The 21,907-nt window shown below is 31.8% G+C and overlaps 1 protein-coding gene across 1 annotated transcript; it reads right to left on the bottom strand.

The window, feature by feature from the left end:
- Window positions 1-5,547: 5,547 nt before the first annotated feature.
- NFXL2 (NF-X1-type zinc finger protein NFXL2) lies at window positions 5,548-12,462 on the bottom strand. Its single transcript, XM_085753467.1, has 13 exons — window positions 11,289-12,462; window positions 11,085-11,198; window positions 10,907-10,962; window positions 10,482-10,548; window positions 10,027-10,119; window positions 8,499-8,584; window positions 8,100-8,262; window positions 7,796-7,966; window positions 7,430-7,620; window positions 7,188-7,269; window positions 6,812-7,018; window positions 6,118-6,210; window positions 5,548-6,024 (listed from the first exon to the last, which is right to left on the bottom strand). Exons 1-13 carry the CDS (start codon window positions 12,435-12,437, stop codon window positions 5,869-5,871), a joined length of 2,628 nt encoding a protein of 875 aa, XP_085609593.1. The 5' UTR covers window positions 12,438-12,462; the 3' UTR covers window positions 5,548-5,868.
- Window positions 12,463-21,907: the final 9,445 nt, after the last annotated feature.

Raw genomic sequence — 21,907 nt, 5'->3', positions numbered from 1 at the left:
CTATCATGGCAATTCATTTTTTCACAATGTATTTACGTTTAAGTTATGATAGATTAAAAGTTTGTGATATTTTGTCAAAAATTAAAAAATATTATCGCGATTAATGCCGTTGTTACGTCCGATGCAAGTAATCAAAGTTTTGGCACCCCAAATGACTTCATAGAGTAACTCTACAAACTTCGATCTTTTTAACCAACTATGAGACTAATATTCACTTGAGTACTTAAGTTGCAACTTCGCTCCTTCCAAGAGTGTATTTTGGGAGATGGAATTGTCGTGCTCATTTAGAAGCTCAACGCTGCTTAACCAACTGAGCTAGTGCTATTCAATAATGTGCGCGTATTAGAAAACACTAATAGAAAACAAAGATAAAAAATAAAAACAAACATTTTTCAATGCCAAACAGGTGTAATGTAATTAAAAATTGAAACATTCTCATGTGGATATTATTATATTCATATAAAATCAGAGGAGAAGGTAAAGGCACACTTTATACGAACTCCTCCTAATTATTTGGTCTGATTCAGACTAGGAAGCAACGTAACCAAGTCACAATTGAGGACCACGTGAAAAAAAGTTGAAGAAAAATGTGAACACAGTTTGGCATAATTTTAGTATTTTAGAGCATGAAAACACCATGATGCAATGAAATGAAACTCTTGTACTTCCTTTGAGTGGTTGTGTTGTTGAGCCCCACATAGCACCGTAGTTAATCCGTTTCTTGTGTCTACCTTTCTATTATCATGGTCCCTTCCATAGCACATGGTAGACTACTAGACTTGGTATATGTCTACATTTGTTTTTTCTATTGAAAGATTGTTTCTGACTTAATTCCAAATTTGGACATAATATTGACCAAAAGAAAGGAAATAAATGCTATAGAAGTACCAAATTAAGGTGTAGATTATTGGCTATGCATTTTGGTTCTTTATTACACGGCAAGGTTGGAGTTATTATGGTTAGCCACCCACAAGTTTTGAATTGACAAGTCTTGATAGATTATCCCTATGACTGATTTACGTATTTTTGTTTCTTCAAGTAGATGATGATTGGACTTACACGCTTTAAATGCGAAGAAGTGAAAAATTTGAAGTTTGAATTTACACCTTTGCATATTAAAATGTTACTGCAATTATCAATTTAATTGTACTTACATGAGATTCTTGTGTATTTTTTCCTTCTTGTTTACATGAGACAAATAGTTCATTCAAAACAAAATAGTTATAGTGGTACTAACTAATTAGAATGACTATTCTCTGCGGCAGTGTATAGAGGAAATTTTATTTAACATTGTCCCACATTTAAAAAAATAGTAATACTTCTTTATTGATAAAATGATTACGCGGCATTTTAATTTTTTTTAATTTAATAATTACACACGTGGCCTGCCACGTAGGCATTGACCCGGTCAAAATTGGCAAAAAGGTCATTATTGCAAAGGAGTTAAATCTTAGGGGGTCAAAATTTTTATTTTTTTATTAGGGGGCCAAAATCGCAACACTGCTAAACTTAAGCGTCCAAAACTGTATTTTAGCCTTCATTCAAAACAAAATAGTTATCGTGGTACTAACTAATTGGAATGACTATTCTCTACGGCAGTGTATAGAGGAAATTTAGTTAACATTATCCCACATTTTAAAAAAAAAAAATAATACTTCGTCCGGTTCTATTTATAAGAGACATTTAAGTCAACAAAAATTGATTTATCAAGTCCAATTTTTTAACCAGATCCGTCAACTTTTTTTGATCCGAATTTCTTTTATAAATAGGACTGAAGTGAGTAACTTTTTTAGAATGACATCCATGTTGTTAATTGTTATATTGGAAAAATGAATACCAGCTAACTGAATTTTCGTTGTCAAATAAATAAACTAATTGATTTTTTCTTGTTAAACAAAAGCTGATTGAATTTTACATAGAAGTGGTCCTTTTTTTACAAGCATGGTGAGATAGTCAAATATGTAATGTTACATATTCTTGAAAAAGATCTGCCTAATTTAGTTTTAGTACTTGAATTAATTTAATATTTCTTACCGTGTTAGATGATAAAATATTAGAAGATTTACCACATATATTATATGCACATGTGTTTATAAGTGAAAGATAAGTCTGAATCCTTTGAACATGTTTTAGATTCAATCTTAAATGTATTCTATAAAAAAATTCTCAAATTCATGTGCATGAAGAAAGAAACAAACACAAATGAGATAGATTCTCATGCATTTTAAAAATTACTTATAATAATATTAAAAGCTTCTGAGTGTTTTTGGAGAGCATAACTCAGTTGGCAGAGACAATACATTGTTATATGTAAGGGTTGAGATTTGAACTCCGAACACCTTACTTTTTCATTTTAAAAAGTGAATTTTAGCCACTAGACTCTTTGTTTTTTTTTTTTGGAGGGCTAGCAACATTTCTAACACAATTTCTAGGGACTATCTTTTATGGATTAAAATTTACATGGATCTCACTAAATTATGTGAGTCTTATATACATTTGACAATATATTTTATCAAAAAATAGATGAAATACATGTGAATTTCAACCAATAAAAAAAAAAGTGTGTTAGAAAGTATATAGTAAAGAGTGTGTTGCTATGATTATTTATATTATTTCTAGAGTTGTATTATGAGTTGGAGTACCATTTCTACTCCTATGTTGTTATAATTATATTTAAGATTATAAAAAAAGAAAAGCTTACATGCATGGTGTCAAGCTTCTAGTGAAAAACAAGGTCTACCAACTATTTTTTAATAGTAACGGAAGCCTAAAGTCCATTTTAATATAAGAGGTATTTTTTAGTTTTATTTTTTATTTTGAAGGGATAAGACTTAAGAGGTCTTTTTATTTATTTATAAAATCTCATAAAAAATATGTTTTTGTTGGTGGACTTGAAACAAAACAGGGTTAAAATACCTTGGAGCAAGACGCATCGTGTAAGTTTAAGACTAATCACGTATAAATTAATTGAAACCTTTTGGTAAGAGAAATTAATTTAATCTTAAGAAGAAGGTTCATCAAATGATTTGTGCAATATCTATAAGATCTGCCAAATAAAACTTAGTATGCCAACTAAATAAGAGATGAATTTTTATACTCTTTCATAAATGAGGTTATAGGTTCAACTGGTGAGAGGTTTAGAAAGGATACACATGAGATTATAGGTTCAAACGTGATTGCCTTCATTGTACATCCATTTATTTTTTAGTTATCATGCTCTTTCTAAAAAATAATTTGATGTATTTTAGCAAAATATCTATAAGAGATGTTAATTTACACCGACTCATTAAGAGTATTTTAACAACATGCACTTTATAGTGTATTTAAACATTTTTTAATTATAATTTACAAATAAATACTTGTTCTAATTAAAATATAAATGAGTGCACGTTAGTAAATCTTATATATAACGATATATATTTTAGCTAATATATACATGTTAGGATCAGATGACACCAAAAGAGCAACTTCCTATACATTAGTTTCGCTTTGATCCTATTTCCAATATTAATCTAATTAAACCGTGTGGTACTATATATCAAAATTAGTAGAATCAATTCATTTAAATAGAGTTTGTGACCTTTAGTTCACTAGATTTTGCAGAGTTTGTTCTGAAATTGATTTTAAGTACTCACACAAAATCAGTACGTTTCTTTATTTTGACTCAATCAATATTCTAGACTAGAGATAGAAATAGTAAATTTGGAAAGAAACATTCACTCGAAAGGTTCATAATCATATAGATGGAGACAAAGCTTGTCAGATAGTAACACTTTTGCATACTATTCTCAAAACTATATCAAGAATCTTAGTGCCATTTTGTCAGGTCTTCTAAGCACTATTCCACCATTATTTCATGAAGTCATCAACCAGTCAAGTTTTTCCAGAAGCAGTTAGATTTAGACTCATTATATTATTATAAACTCCCAACTCACTTCCTTTCAAAGTCTACAAAGAATAGCTCTGACTTGTTGATGAGTTGCTTGCATAATGGTAAAACTGCTCCTGTTGTTTTCTCTTAACTTAATTTTAAATTAATGATTTTGTCATTTATCTTTGGGTTAATTATGTTTTTGGTCCCTACAAAATTGCGACCTTGTAAGTTTAGTCCTTACTTAATTTTAATAGCATTTTTAATCCCTACAAAAAATTTCTACACTCAATATTAGTCCTTACTCAATCCAAATTTGTTTAATTTATGCTTAAACTCTTAAGTTTTTCAACAATTTTTTACAGGCGTGTTAAGAACGTTATTAAAAGGTCCTCCGGAAAAAAAAATCGCAAAAATTTGATTTCTACGTCCATATTTTTGTTACTTATATCTTAAACTTTTGTCGTTTTAAAAAATTCATATTTAATTTATTTCATGTTAAAAAATTATAGATTTTAGTAAATGAACCTTTCATAGTGTTCTAAACTTGTATAAAAAGAATCGTTAAAAAATTTAAGAGTTTAAGGATAATTAAACAAAATTTATTTTAGCAGGGACTAAAATTATAAGTAAATTTTATTTTGTAGGGATTAAAAATGCTATTAAAATTATGTAAGGACTAAACTTACAAGGTCGCAATTTTGTAGGGACCAAAAACATAATTAACCCTTTATCTTTTTCACATCATTTTTCGTTATTTTGATCAATTTGCATATGAATTTTCAAGATTCAAATCTATGGTTTTATTTTGATATCAGTTTTGAGTGTTCAAATATATGGTCTTTTACTTATATTTTCATATGAATTTTATATTTGATGTTTGAAAATACATATTCAAATAGACTAAAAGGACAAAAATGACATGAAAAAATAAAATAAAAGACGAAATCGTTATCTGAAATTAAGTTAAAGGATAGCGAGTGTAATTTTGCTTTTAAATAATTTATGCTACGTTTAAATATTTGATTTATAAAAAAAAATTTATTTTGACTCTAAAATGAAATACCATTGGGATTACCGTTTTTAAAAACAAGAAGGTAACGCATGAACTAGTTAAAAATCATTTTTTTCTTTCTTTCAAAAAAGTGATCATTTTGGATAGTAAACAAACATAAATAGCTTCAAAAATTTTAAAATATCTAAAAAAAATCTCTAGATTGTCCTAACACAATATATATTTTTTTAAAGGTAAAACAAACGCACGCTAAATATGATTAGATGTTCACACAAAATCTTTTCACTTCTCCGTTTATATAATCTCTCTGGTTTGTTATGAAAAGATAGTTAATTCACTCCTTATAAGTATTGTAATTCTGGAATCTGGAGTTTTAACATTTAGTTAGCAGAAGTCAAAGATTATTTATACATGCTAGTTCAAATGGACCTATCATTGATCATGGACAATATTAATTGGAATTTGACTCCCCTAAACTAAGTATAAAGTGATTAGATTGAAGTGTGAACAAAGATTGCAGTTGTGTAGTTGTTAGGCTAATCGACAAAGCTTTATACTTAACTTTACTATAAATGTTATTTTAATTAATTGATCTCATAGTGGCTTAATTGTATTTCAATAGCATAATAAAACTTCAGAAAAAATGGCAAGAACCAACAAATTGATAATAGAAATGTCAATGCAACATATGATCAATCCAACAAAATTGTAGAGTTATCATCATAGCACTATAAGTTATACAACAGTTATACAAATAGTCACATCTTTTATAACAATATTGAACATACAGATTAATTGAACCTCCAAAAGAAAACCTCATTCAGGAAAAATCTGAACATGTCTAATGTGTTATGGGATGATTATTCCCTGTTCCATGGTAAAAGAATGTAATGTATGGTGAGTGTCAAGTGCTGTAAGCATTCAAGGCATATCAAAACATGATGCATTTTATAAGAAATAATATAGTAACACAAATCGCTAATCATCTGATTCGTGAAGACCTTTGTCTTTGTTCATCGACTTTATTCATCCAATCATTGAGCCATAGTAGTCCCTTGTACCCAAAATGAGTAGCAGCAACAAGTATGACCAAGAAAAATATAAATAGAAGAAGCTGCTTTGCTCTGGAAATAATTTTCTGTTCAACGAGTACAAATATAATTAGTCAGTAAAGAGAAAAGTAGATGAATTTATTTTAAAAAACACTCTTTTATCAAGAAAACTAACATACCTGCAGTATTGTTGGTTCCTTCGATTCTACTACCCGCTCTCGCTTTTTTCGTCGCTTTGGACCTGATTTTTCATTATCTCGCTGCTCCTTCACCTTCAACAATTACTAGTATTAGGCTTGTATAGACAAAGATTACTTTAGTATTATGACACTGCTGCTACAAAGCTCACTTGTAAAACAAGTCTCATATGAATTTACTCAATAATGGTGCGTTAAAGAATGAGTCAGAGAGTGTTGTTGTTAGGGTCATGCTAACTAGTGCCCCTGGGGCACTAGTTAAAAGGAAACAAAAAATGAAAATTTTACATTGAAAACATCATTTTTTACTCTTTTAATACTTTGAATACACAAATTTCAAGATATTTATACTATATATTTAAAGGATTTATCTTGGTAGTAGAACACTTGAGTTCAAACGAACCCACATCATTGATCTTTGATCATGAACAATGTCAACTGGGACTTTTGTGAGCCTCACTCTACATTTTGCTAGGCCACAATATATACATATATTTGTGATTTCGGTGTACAAATCTAATTTGGGTTCGAGATTTATCATAACCTTAAATGGCAATGTAGACACAAAGATGTCCTTTCAGGAGCTGGATTTCCACAAGTACAAAGCAATTTTGTAGTGATGATGAATAAAAAAAACGAGCAAATATGTGAAAAGTTCTGATGGAAGCAGAATTACCTCTGTAACTTTAGATTTACGTAATTGCAATTCTGACTCAACAACCTGCACTTTACTCTTACAGTCAGAATTGCAAGGAATAAGTCCAACCCCAAATTGATTTTTTGGTACATCGCTTGGATTGCAACCAGCACGATTATGTGCTGCTTGAACATCTTGACAAAGCCACTCCTTTTTCAGCGTTTGGCATTTGCAACGAGCAGTGACCTTGTAAAGAACGAGTTCATAATTTAGAAGATAAATTGGATCAATAATAGGTGTATTGGTTTGTTTAGTTTGCAGTATCTAGAAAAGTAATGCAAGAAACTACAGAGATTGAGCTAATAGTGTTATTTTTAAAGTTAATTAATGAAGCAGCAGCTATTAAATTCTGTACCTTTTTAGAGCATTTCTCAGGATTTGGGCTTTCACCAGGATGACATGTCTCTGGGCATAGGTGTGTACAATTTGGCATCTTTCTGCAAAACCATTGTAACCAATAAGGCTATCATCTAGCTACTCCATTTAGAGAACGAGGAAAAGAGAAGGAAGTAAGGAACATAAGTCTAACATATACTTTCAACTCAAATTTGGTTTCGAAGGCTACACTAGATTAAAAATCATTTCTATTTAAATTACCTATGACATGGTCCACCACATGACCGGGCAGTCTCTTGATCCCTTGCAGACAGGCTGTTGTAATAAATGCACTCAAAAGCATGGACCATTGCACCACAATGACATGACCGTTTAATTAGCACCTTGCATGGGGGGCAGTCTCCAGGGTGGCAGCGCCGAGGGCAGTGATGTTGACACTTAGGCTTTCGTTCCTGATCAACACAGTTTATACATCAAGAGAATAATTATGAGCTCTAATTTTGGATAGTAAAAATGAGGTTCTCAACTTTACACAGGAAAATAATTGAAAAAGTCCATCGATTCAGTTAAAACCAGTGATAAAGAATAAAATAAAATGAACTAATGAAATTATGAAAGATTCAAAACCTTTTGGCAAGAAAGCGAACAAGCTTCACAAGCCTCACTTATCGGTGACTGGTTCATGGAAGATCGGTTCTTCAAGGCATGGCAGGTTTTAGTACAATAATGATTACCACATGGTAGAGGATTACCACATAAATTATCACAGGAGAACTGTGATTTATTAGAGCAGACCATCTGATGAGAAGGTGGAAAAGAAAACAGAAACCACATTAAAAGCAGTTAAAGTGAATTGGTTTTGGACAAAATCATATAAAAGAATATTGCATGCCATAGTTCGTATGCAGCTTTTAAGATAAGCAAGACAAACCATTCTCTCTGCTCCAATGTGTTGCCCTACACATGGTCTCCATTCTAGTTCTGGGCAAGGAGGGCATGGAGTGCCGGGAACACTTTCACTTTGTTGTATAATCTTCTTTTTCTTTGGTTTGAGAGTAAACTCGGGTTTAGGAGGAGGCCTAGCACCATGACACCTTCACAGAGAAAAATGCGTGTTAAGGAAAGATATTAACTAAAATACGAGCGTAAAGTCTCATGAGGCTTAATTCAACTCTATGTCAATATTTGAGACATGAGTACAGACAAAGGAATATCTGTTTTTGGACCTTCCGTTCACGCCTAAATGCTTGAAAGTTCAAACGTTTTGAACATGTAAAGCAATTTCTTCAAATCTAAATCTATCATATATAGAGGGGGAAATCTCTCAAACCTTAATTTGCATGCATGGCCACATTGGTACTCTTCTGCACAAGGTAGGCGACAAGGAGGGCAGGCTCCATAATGGCATTTGTGAGGCTAAACAAAAGAAATGTGTTAATAATATTAAAAAAAAAAAAAAAAAAAAGAAGATACATTATCAGCAATGAAGCAAACAACTTCTTGAATATTAAGGAACATCGAAGTATATGATGATGACACCCCATTAAGAGATATGAATATTCATTTTTTATAAAGATAATTGCATTATGAAATCATATCATCCAATTAAAAACTTAATTGTACTCACCGCTGAAGGAGTTCAATTTTAGCATGTAATATAATGTTTGAATCACAACCCATGCATCCACAAATATATTTTATGGAAAAGACTTCAAAACATCATTACAATTTGAAACCCTAGACATGAATACAATTAAAAGACCTGGGGTTGTTGGGGGAAAGAGAGCAATGATTCGAGTTCATTTTACGCCAACCATATATAAAACAAGTATTTTGTTGTGTACTGTAGATTACTTACTCATGCATTTAAAAAAAAAAATTGATTTTAATAATTTACATAACCTAGTTTTAAGATAAATATATTCGCAAAATATCATTGGAAATAAAAGGCTAAGGTACAACCGGGAGCTGGATAAAATTGGCTCAAAAGGTCTAAAGATTTTAATTAACAAGTTCCGCAGTAGCAGTTAAAAATAAGAGAAAACAACAGTAATAAACAAAGGCAGTTAGCTTATCCTATAAATAATCACACACACAAACAAAATGAAAAGACTGAATAACCTAAATCTAACCCAAACTCATTAAAAATGTTCTCCATGCAACAAGCTTCTGTTCAAATACATGGACTTCCTTGTAATATTTTAAATTTAGCTACAACATGCATAATAAGACTCATTTTCATGATTATAGTATTCTTTACACAAAATTGTTTTAAAAGTCACATGTACATACAAAGTACAACTACTTAAAGTTTAGACCACAAGAAGAATCCAATGTTATTGTCCTTTCTTACTCTCATTTATATTCCAACTAGTTGTGTTTACCGGTACAGAAACACATGTTAGGGAAAAATCACAAACACATGTAAATATCCGTGAAGAAATGAAAAAGCGTTTGAGCGGGAAAATAAATACTGGGAGTTTGACCCATGGCTACTTTGGCACATTGTTTGTATTTAATAAAAAGATACATGTCTACAATTATATAAAAGAGTATTTGATCATTAGATCAACAGCATAACAAGGTATTAGGAAATCATGGATTGACTTCAAAACCCAAAAGAAAAACTTCAATTAGCTGATATCAAATCTCAAAATGTTGGAGTCATAAATACTTTTAGAGATGTTATTACCAATTTTGTTACAAATGCTATTACCAATACCATTTATTAAAAAGAGAAATATGAATCAGAGTTTTTCTCTCTAAATATTATACTCTATCACAGCTTCACCCAAGTACAACATTATAATATATCTCTGCTTGGGAATGTAAATACTTGCAGCAGTAACAAATAGTACCTTGGAGATTAATGCATGCCGGCACAAAGGCTGAATAGGACATTGTTTACGACATTTAGGTGGCTTTTGATCCATTTCTGTACCACAAGGAACCTGGTACAAAACTCATCACTAAGCAAATATAATTCAAGCAAGTGCCACAAAATTTGATGAAATCCAAGTATACAGCATCAAGATCAAGAAGATTATATAAGACAATAGTGGCATATTGACTAAATGAAAATAGACAACCCAAAATAATAAAACTAATTACTATTTAGTACGTCCAACATTATCTAGCCATTTACTTCTACGAACTTAGCAGTCGATGGTGTTGTTTTACATAAGTATATATATTCACACAACAATTTGCATACACGAAATAAAATTATAAAATGGGAAGTAAGCACAAACATGCACAATTGAAAAAGAAAAATCATGCAACATAAGACAAGATGTAAACAGAATCCTGATACCTCAAAATGTGTCTCCCCACATGCACAAGCAATTGTCACCATTATAGGACAAGGAGCACAGGGACCTCTGCAAGAGAAAATTTAGCCATCATCAATCTATATAATCTGCCTGTCTTGCACTACAGGCTTCACAAGTTAAAGGATGAAAGACTGTTTTATCGTGTATGCATAAGATATGAAAATATTGGTCCTTATGTTTTTAATTAAACGGATCAACGGAAACAGATCAACTACTTCATGAAGATGTTGATATGTTTCTTCTCCATCTAGATTCTAGTCCATTCACTGTGATCAATTTTTTAATATCTAAAGACATAATATTTAAACATCAGAGACAATATTTCATCTATTCACGATTGTTGCAGTCTTGCAGTTGCCTAATGGACTACAGGCCAAGATCATGCATATACCGAAAAACAACATACCTATGGCATGGAGATTGGCATTTATGGTTCCTACAGCGAAGCCTCCTGCCACATATCTAATAATTGTTGAAAAACAAAAGAAACCGATTAATATAATTACAAACTTAAAAGTCTACTATCAAAATGATGCAATAACAATATTATCAATATTAATATCTACTACAAAACAAGCACACACCTCTGAGCACGGAGGGCAATCTCCATCACAGCAGCGGCGCTTACACGGGTGCTTACCACAGTCGCGCAATGTCTGGCACTTCCTCTCACATGTCAAATCTTGATAGCAAGGCACCTACTTTAAGTTCAATTAAATTTGCCTACTATGGTGACTATTTCACAAATGCATCCAAATTTCAAACAAAAGAAAATCACAACCACTTACATCTTTCCTAAGGCTTCCACAACGACAACTTTTCTTCACAACAATCCTACAAGTCTCCATACACTGACCACGATGGCATCGTTCATGACACCTATGATACCCACACGGCAACGTTTTCTCACAAGTTGCACCACAAACCTGCAAAGGAGCATCACAAGGCATTCCTTCATACACCCTTTTCCCACAAGGACAAGTTCTCTTCCCTTGTAAAGGACATCCACCACACTCCCCAGAATGACACCCTTTCTCACAAACATGCTTCCCACAGCTAAGCTTCTTCTCACAAGGATCACCACATTGAAAAACACGTTCACAACACTCCCTCTCCTCTTTCACCTTCCCACATTGACACCTATAAACACCACGTGCCCGACACGGCGGACAATCGCCGCGGTGGCAAATCTCAACACATCTATGAACACCACAATCCAATTTTTTCTCACAACGTGCTTCACAAGAAAACTCTTTGAACCCACATCTACGTACATCTTGATGGGACCCACAAAAGCAACTAACTTTAACCAATTGTGGACAAGATGGACATGGCCCAGGATGACAAAGAAGCAAACAATGATGCCCACAATCATTTTTCAACGATCTACCACAAACTTCACCACAGGAATGTGGTAAAACCCAAGGATCATCACTGGGTGGATTCTCCAATTTACCACAGAAACAAAGGTAAATTTTTGGGATTAAACTTTTGGGATATTCAACTCTACATTTAGGACAATTCCAGAGAGATGTTTCGGCAGCATGTTCCGCAGAAACAGAGAGGCGCGTGACAGCGCGTGCGGTGGCGAGATCAGAAGCTTGACGAGACCAGCTTTGAATACAGAAGAGATGGAAGACGGCGAAGCAGAGGGAGGTGCAGGACCAAGTTGGATCGGAAGGCTTGATGCGTTCGAGGCAGATGAGGCAGGAGAGAGCGCCGGAGGAGGAGGAGGTGAGGAAGGATTGGATCTTGGAGAGGTCGGCGGTGGTGGCATTGGTTGAGGAGTGGCCGGAGAAGTTGAAGTAGGATTTGAATATTGATTCGGATAGGTCGGAGTGGCGGAGGAGTGATGTGGTGGAGGAACCTCCGCCGTCGGAATCAGAGTCGGAAAGTGGTTGTAGCGGTGGCGGACGGTGGTTATGTGATGACGCCATCTATGGTTTGGTATGTTCGAACGAACACTTCACACCTGTTTGTATAACATAACTATAACTATTATTTGGTTCCTTGTCTGTGTCTGAAATTGTTTTTTAGTTCATTTATGTTAGATATGTTTTATTTTTCTTTACTGATCAAAATAAAAAATTGATATAAAAAAAATAAAAAAAAATATTTGTAAGATAAAAAAAAAATTGTCAAACTAATAAAAAAATATTAGTTTTACAAAATTCACAAGTTAGTTCTTTAAGTTTTGAAAGTTTTTATTAGGTCCTTTTAGTTTGACAGAATTCCCAAGTTAGTCTTTTAAGTTTCAAAAGTTTCAAATATGTCATTTTAGTTTAAATCTTTTAGATCTAATTAATTAATAATATTTGAATATTTTTTTTTATAATTATAATTATTATAATAAGTATTGTACTTCCAGATTTATTTATAATTTTTTTAACTATTTCAGTAATTGAATCTTATTAGTCTATGGTATTAAACATAATCAAATTCTCTTAAATATCATGTTGAATATAAAAAAGGAGTTTGATCTCATCAATTATTAGTTTATTAGTCTATTTTAAATATGTATCAAGTTACTTATTTAAATATGATCATTTAAAATAGACTTTTAAACAAAATAAAAAACAAAAGGCCAAACTCAGGCCTACTATGTAAGCCTATGATTGGTTACATTTCAAACTTAGGGTTCGTTTCTTTCAACTTTAAAAAAAAATGGATTTTGAGTTAAAAGAACTAGAGATTTTTTTTTGTTGAGATTTTTTTAAAAAAATCTAAAGGTATTTCCGTTTGTTTACTAACATAAAAATCAATTTTTTTTTTTTTTAAGATTTGACGCCCTTACACCTGAACTCCTTGTATTTAGGAAAAAAAAAATAGATTTTTGAAAATCTACTTGAAATAGATTTTCATTTTGAGGCTAAATATGATTTTTTTAGCGAAATGGATTTTTTCAAAATCGGAAACAAACACTACAAAAACAAAAGAATTGATTTTTTAATTTAAAAAATAGATTTTTTTAAAAAAAAAGCCCAAACAAACAGGCCTTAAGCTTTAAATTTCTTGAAATATCAACTTAAGTTTGTTTACATTTTTAAACCTTAAATTTCATGAAATATCAACTTGCTTGCCATACATTTTTACAAATCCGACTTAAGACTTGCAAATCGCAAATCTATTCTCAACCTTACCTGTAACCAATCACGCCATCATAATAAAACAAAATATTTATCTATGTTTTAGTAAACAACAATTAATTTAGGGTTAATTATGTTTCTAGTCCCTATAAAATAGCGACCTTGTAAGTTTAGTCCCTACTTAATTTTAATAGCATTTTTAGTCACTATAAAAAAAATTTACTTATAATTTTAGTCCCTGCTAAAACAAAGTTTGATTAATTATCCTTAAACTCTTAAATTTTTGAACGATTTTTTTGAGACAAGATTAGAACACTATGAAAGGTTCGTTTACTAAAATTTAGAATTTTCTGACATGAAATGAATTAAATATGAATTTTTTAAAACGACAAAAGTTAAAGATAAAAAGTAATAAAATCTGGATGTAGAAATCAAATTTTGCAATAATTTTTTGCGGACGAACTTTTAGTAATGTTCTAAACATGTCTGCAAAAAATTGTTCAAAAATTTAAGAGTTTAAGCATAAATTAAACAAATTTGAATTGAGTAGGGACTAATACTCAGTGCAGAAAAACAAAATTAGGGACTAAAAATGCTATTAAAATTAAGTAGGGACTAAACTTACAAGGTCGCTATTTTATAGGGACTAGAAACATAATTAACCCATTAATTTATGTTTGTTTACATCTTTAATAAATAAGTAAAAATGATCTTAATCGATTCATATAATTTGAAAAAGCATAAATTAGAAATCTTTATTAAAAATAGAATAAATTGGTTAGGGGTGGAAAATTAATTGATTTCTTGACTCCATTCATTTAATCTGACAAACTCAAGTTGAAAATCCTTATTTATTAATTTTGTTAAGTTTGCAGCAACTAAACCTAATATTTTCCCTCTTAATACTAACCTTAATTTTTTGAGGTTTTGTTATTTTTACGTTTTGTTACATCCTTATTTATTAATTTTGTTAAGTCTGCAGTAACTAAACCTAATATTTTCCCTCCTAATATTAACCCTAATTTTTTTAGGTTTTGTTATTTTTACGTTTTGTTATATCCTCAAATATATCCTTACTAGACTTTTGACCCGTGTGTCGCACGAGTTTTCTCGACCATAATAGAGACCAATAAATAATCTTTAACCCGTAAGATCATTGATATGGTAGAAAATATTTTCTTCAAAAAAAAGGCAAGCGGATAGGAATGAAATTGGTGTGCAATGCATTTTTTTAGATGAAATTTGTTAGGTTAAATAATTGCAAACCTAATAAATCAAATGAGCGGGAAAAAATTAGGTTAAGTTGCTGCGGACGTAACAAATTTTATTTGGTAATTATCTTCCTTCCTTTTTACGTGCTATTAATTTCATTGCTATTTCTATCAGCCCTTATTTCATCTATAATATTCAGTCATTGTTGATTGATCATTCTGGGGAAGAATATACATGTTTGATCAGATTTCGGAACCAAACACACTCTTTAGTACGAACTACATCTTATGAGCCATCCTCAACAAATATTGTATGGGAAAAAACACCATCCAAAATATGCAATATGCGATACAAAATATTGTGATTGTTGTACCAAATATATAGCAGAGGAAGAAACAAAGTCAGATGATTCAAAGCACATAAGAAGCTTTACATTGTTGTATTTAAATACCTCATTCCAAGAAGGTATTGGTATCGGTCCCTGCTCTTTGTAAAAATATTGGTATTGGTGCCACGTGGCCAGTGGCGTATCCAGGACCCCGAGTCAGGGGGTGCGAACTTTTTAAGTTCGGTTAATAATAATAATTATGAAATTAAAGATATATATTCAATTGGAATTAAAATTATTGTGTGTATATATGTATATTATTTTTAATGTAAACAGTCCTCGTGAGCTTAACTTAGTTAGTAGGGACAATGCATAATCATAATATATGCAAGGTTCGGGATTCAAACCCCGACCACCACCAAAAAAAATATTTAATGTAAACCTCCAAATTAGTTCCTGATTATATAGAGTGGTTAGATATAGAGATCAATTTAAAACTTAATAGAGTCATGGATCTTTTTGAAATATTCATAAAGCAGGGACTTATTTAAGAGTGTTCTACAAAGTTATGGACTAATTTGATGTTTTACTCATTATATATATTATAATATATACAACTTATTTATTTTTTTAATTATGATCAATCTCTTTTTTAATTATGATCAATCTCTACGAAGGTCTCTTTTTGGAAAAATTTAGAATTGATAAGACAAATACTATTAAATTAAATTAAATTGGAAACATAAATCACTCAAGTTGGTCAAACAAGATGCAAGTTGGAGAAACTACGTCAGCTTCGTGCAAATGTGACAAGATTATAAGATAATTTGTTATACAATGTCATCATCTGAGTGCAAGGTGCAGAAGTTAATTATCCAGGGTGTGCAAAATAGAGAAAAATGTAGGATATTGGTGTAATTGTTAGAAACTCAGGTGTGCAGCTGCACACTCTCACCAACACCTAGGTCCGCCCCTGCACGTGGCGTGAAATGATTAGGCCACATGACACTCCGTTAGTTTTGTGTTTTTTTTTTAACAGAAAGTTAACAGAGGGACCAATACCAATATTTTTACGAAGTGCATGGACCAATGCCAAACAAAAAAAAGTGCAGGGACCAATAACACATTTAAACCTTTTTATAATATATTAGGGTTGCAAAAAAGATCGTGTGCTTAACCGGCCCACTTAAGCTAAAGGCAAGTGGTCCCTGATAGCACCCGACCTCTTTTACAACCCAATACAACAGGGCTGAGAAAGGCAAAAAAAATCATGGAAGGAATTTAACCTTTATAACAGATCTCTGGGATACTTACTACATATTGAACGAAGTGGGACTTCAAACAAATCCAATTGAAATGAAATCCTTCATACTGAGTATCGACAAATAGATTATTCTTAAAATAACATTTCAAAATCAAAAGAAATGGACTATTTGGTAGAGATAACTTATTCAACCATCAATAGATTATTCTCACACCCTAAGATATTCAACAAACATCATCCAAAATAAACAATATACGGTGGTACTCTACTGCTTTCTTAGATACACAGACTCTTGCATTATATTGTAATGGTTGTACAAAATATAGAGGAAAGGATGCACAAAATCAGATGAATTCAAAACGCATGAGAAGCTTCACATTGTTGTATTTATATCCTTTGCAGGAATGTAATGGAGCTGCTCGAATTCCGCTTCTTAGTTCGCATACAGGTAAACATGTTTATCCACCAAAGTCATCCTTCTCATACATGTCATACTCGTGAACCTCTATGCGAAGCAGCGCCAGTTCTGGGACTGGAACAAAAGGAACTCCAGTATCAAAAGGAACTCCAGTGATTCCCACCTGCATAAGAGTTTATCAAATAGAGCTGAGATGATATTAATGCTAAAGGGCGAAGTTATTGCTTGTCATATGTAATATGTAATAGAAGACATACAGTTGTTAGAATAAACAGCTTAATTATGTGTGTATAACATAAGCACTAAAGGGAAGTTATCACTGATCGTATTGCATGGATACATTAGGAAAAAGAGAAGTTATCACTGATCGTATTGCATGGATACATTAGGAAAAAGAGAAGTTATCACTTATCACTTATATAAATAGCAATATTATCCTACCACTGAATGAAAGCTACCAAAGCATCTATTATAAAAGTTTTTGATCCATAACCTAACCTTGCCCTTTCTAAAATAGCAAGCTAAATGGATTATTTCAAGGTGAAATCAATTTACCACCTCCAGTAAAAGGCAAAGAATAATCTTGGTCAATTAATATTTTTTGAAAAGTATAAATAGAATTTTTATTTTAAATTAGTGGTAACAAATTAATTGTTACCTTTAAATCAGTTCATGTAATCTAGCCAAAGATTAGTTTCCAAAAATCCTACCCTTGGAAAACAAATGGACTGAAATGAGGAACCAAACCAATTTGACACCACTGGCCAAAGGGACATGTAATACTTTTGAACGGTGTGGGACGTCTCTTTTGCACAATGATACACATCTTATTTCTTAAAGCAACATTCAAAATCAATCGAAACGTACTCTTTGGTAGAGACAACATCTTCATTCACCAACCCTTTGATATTCTTGTAAATACCATAAGGGAAAACAGAGGAAGCAATATACAATACAAAGTATTAAAATTCAAAATCAGATGAATTCAAAGGGTGTGACAATAAGAAAAACATGAATTTGTTAGAATATAGTTCAAAGATTCTTAATTGGTAATTAAACATTTCTACTTCAGAAAATGTAAACTGATATTTTGTTCTTTTACGAGGGTTCGAGTGAAATTTGATGGCCTTGATAGGATGAATTAAGGCGTGTAACAATCATACCGAGAACATTGAGCTTTGTATAAAAATTAAGGTGTGCAACAGTCATATCATGTTGCTAAAAGACAGAGCACCCAAGATATGCTTAGATAAAATGCAACAAAAAACTATTACCTATACTATAATGTTATTTCGAAGTAATGAAAATCATTATTTTCGAATCAGAAGATTGTAGGTTGGAAGTTGTGGAATATTTAAACAACTTCAAACCAGTAAGAAGTTAAAATACCGACCTTTATTATATACCATGTTAGATGATGAATTATACAACCAATTCTCTGATGAGACCTTAGCAAGATGTTTAACTGAAGAGGATGCTTATATAGCCTTAGTACATGAATTTGTAGCGCACACCGGGCTGGTGATAAAATGAGTTGGGTATTGAGAAGACAAAGCGTATTTTGGCCTACAATGGTTAAAGATTATTTCAAGTTTGCTAAAGGATGTGAAGAAAGTAAAAAACATGATAATAATATTCAACATGTATCATCGGATGAATTACATTCGATCATCAAGCCATGGCCATTTCGAAGATGAGCCTTATAGATCTAATAGGTCAAATTCATCCAGCTTCGTCGAATGGTCAAATTACATTCGATCATCAAGCCATGACCATCTTTGATTATTTTTCGAAATGAGCCGAAGCAATTCCATTAAAAGGTATCGAACAAAACTTCATTGTCGATTTTGTTGACGTTCACATAGTTTGTTGATTGGGGATTCCATTAAAAGGTATCGAACAAAACTTCATTTCTGAATATCATCTAGAATATTTTTTTGTTGTAATTAACTGTATAATCTCTTATATAGTAGACCTTACATTGTGCTATATAGACACGAGTTTTAAGCCTATGTTTCTCTTTTCTTTTTTAGTCAACATAAAAAAAGTTGTTGCAGCAAAAAATTTGTCACAAATGTATGTTACTATTACAGGGATAAAGATCATAGATATAAGCAAGAGAGCAAGCATAGGAGTACTCATGTGGGAGATACTCATAGAAACTCATTATAGAAAATGAATAGATTGATAAAAGATGTTAAGTGAGTACATACTAGTCCTATTTATAGGACTTAATGGACTAACCAATTGTGTAACTAACTTCCAACTCCACCAACTAACTTGAAACTAACTATTAACTAATCCTGATTAACCAACTAATTGCTAAGAATCTTAACAGAGGGCTTGAGAATAAGAAAAGCATCAAGTTGTAAAAATCACTACTGAAATCTCAAGGCAGTAAAGGCCTCGTTTAGAAAGTAGTTTTCTATGGCAAATGAGCTTTAGGATCAAAAACCTCATCATAGTGATCTCCCATAGAGAAAATAGATTAGTGAATATCTGTCATAATTTCAATATCGTAAGTAAATAAGAGATTCAAGGATGTTGCATTTGTGTAATAAAAATGTCTTGATACAACTAACATGAAGTGTAAATCAAATCTCACATCCTCACCAAAAGGAAAGTCAAAACAAAAACACACTTCAAATAAACAGCACTGTTAACTCTCTGCATGATTGTTGATTGATCATTCAGGGGAAGAATATGTGTTTGATCATTTTTCGAAACTACACATTGAGTACTTGTCATACTTTTGAACAGTGTGGGACTTCAACTTCACATTGAGTACTTGACAAGCCTTAAAACACAACGTTACACATCTTATTCAAAATAAGAGGAAAAACACTATTTGGTAAAGAGTAGAGACAACATTCACACATCTACCAACATATTATTCTCACAACCTTAATTAGATATTCGTCTAAATAACATAAGTGATTAGTGCAAAAGTGCTTATGGATAAGATGTTTTCTATTAAAAACAAAGTCAAATTGTTTTCATATAAACGATAAGATGTTTTCATAAGTTATCTAGGAGGGTTTATCTCTATAAGTTGAAAACAACCTATGGACATATCATAAAATGTTTTCATGTGCTCTCCAAAAGAGTCTCTCAAGTGCTTATGTTAGTTAGTTGATAAGCTCAAATAAACCAATCCAAATAGGGGCCATATAGAGCATTTGAACTCTTTAAGTTAACATATACCCTTGTTAACATATACTTCAAGTCATAACACCATCCTTCCCCCATAGCCCTTGTAAAGTCAGGAAAGGCCTAAACTTCAAAGTAATTTTCAATGGCAAAAAAACATACATCCACTTTTGAGACATTCCTCTAATCCACCTTTAGGCTTCCTAGCATGAATAACAATTAACCGTCTATATTTATCCGATGACTTTTCCGCTTCTTCAGAATTTTCCTCCTCACTAAGATCATCTTCATCGTAGCCAATCATAGCAATGAATCAAAACCAATCTACTCATCGCAATTTATAAACGTCATTGAGTAAGTATCAGGCATTTTAATCAGCTATGGTACCATCTCTTAACTAGGAATATATTTTCCCTAAGCTTCTTCATCATCTGAAGGCTTTCCCTTCTGTGATTCCTCGTTCTCTTTTCCTTATTTTACCTCAAGGTACTTCTTAGGTAGCTTTGTTAATAAGATAATCCTCTTTTTAAGTAAGTCACGTCGGTGAAGGAAATTCCAGCAGGCTTGGCTTTCGGAGCTAGGACAAAATAATACATCTCCAAATGTTTTGAGGAACCGTCTAAAATTTTAAACAAAACTATCAGCTATAAAAATTATAAGCGTTTTTGGTTGTTTGACTGCTGCTTGTATATTCTGAAACACTAGTAATTTTTATTGCAACTTTAACTCGTTTTATTTCAATTAGATCTCCTAATTAATTTTATTTACATTATTAAAAATTATAAGCGTTTTTGGTTGTTTGACTGCTGCTTGTATATTCTGAAACACTAGTAATTTTTATTGCAACTTTAACTCGTTTTATTTCAATTAGATCTCCTAATTAATTTTATTTACATTATTATGTTTCCGCACTTTCTATTTATAATAATCATCAATAATCCAAAACTATGAACACTGACTGTATTTGGTGAGCATTCTCTCTGGTACACCTTGTACCTGGAAGATGGCTCTAGTTTCAATATATCATTTTGATTTATTCAAAAAAAAAAAAATCCAAAACTAAATTCAGAATTATTTTCCTTAACTTCATTATCTATTTAAAAAAAGTAATTTAAAAAAAGATATTGATTTTCACTATAATTTAGGGATGACAATTAATTATCCCACTAAAATGGCATACTTTCTATTAATAACAAGTACACCACTTTGTTGGGGTAACTAGTCTATCACCCCGTTTAAAAGGCCGAACAGGCCAACACATTATGTATGAATTGGTGAAGGAATTCATAAAGTTTTATAATAGATGTTTTGGCTACTTGCCATTTGTTTGAACGATGTGGGACTTCACATTGAGTATTTACAAGCCTTGTATAAAAGAAGGCTTATTACAAGAAGTCAACCAACTATTGACTTAGCTTTTTTCATAGTAGCATCAAAAGGGACTCCATAAATCATATATAAAAGAACTAAAAGGGAAGTTATCAGTTATCATATTAATATACATATGTAATGACTACAAGGATGCAATAGAAATCACACTTGATGATTTTTAACACAAGAAAAATAATGAGTGCCTAGTGATGATGAGTTGAAATGATTATTGTTGTTTAGAGGGATAAGATTTTGTTTAAGTCCAGCTTTGTCTCTCCTACCAAGAGTTTGAGCAGATCTAAACTCTACTTTACTACATTTTCATTACACAGATTTAGTAAAAGTTCAATATCACATGGAAATTGATTCACTCTTAAGGACTAACCAGAAATGTTTAACAATATCTGACAATTTCTTTTCCATATGTTTCACAGTTTCAGCCTCCTTTTTGAGGTGTGACTCACTTAATCTTAGACGTTTCACTTTTTCAGGATCCATTTTGAGACATTCCACTTCATGACGTGTTTTTTCCGCTTCCTAAAGATGTTCCTCCTCGTCACTAAGACCATCTTGATCGT

The sequence above is a fragment of the Medicago sativa genome, chromosome 3, assembly GCF_051527215.1.
Source record: "Medicago sativa cultivar Bolivia chromosome 3, Bolivia_mono, whole genome shotgun sequence".
NCBI lineage: Eukaryota > Viridiplantae > Streptophyta > Magnoliopsida > Fabales > Fabaceae > Medicago > Medicago sativa.
The sequence above is the reverse complement of the archived record's forward strand: the minus strand, read 5'-3'. Positions and strand labels throughout refer to the sequence as shown.

Excerpts from the sequence above, each read along its gene's own strand:
- NFXL2 (XM_085753467.1), bottom strand. The coding sequence starts at position 12,437 with ATGGCGTCATCACATAACCACCGTCCGCCACCGCTACAACCACTTTCC. Across the intron at positions 8,263-8,498 it reads GGCCATGCATGCAAATTAAG|GTGTCATGGTGCTAGGCCTC; the intron begins GTTTGAGAGATT and ends TTCTCTGTGAAG. Across the intron at positions 7,621-7,795 it reads GTTCGCTTTCTTGCCAAAAG|GAACGAAAGCCTAAGTGTCA; the intron begins GTTTTGAATCTT and ends TGTGTTGATCAG.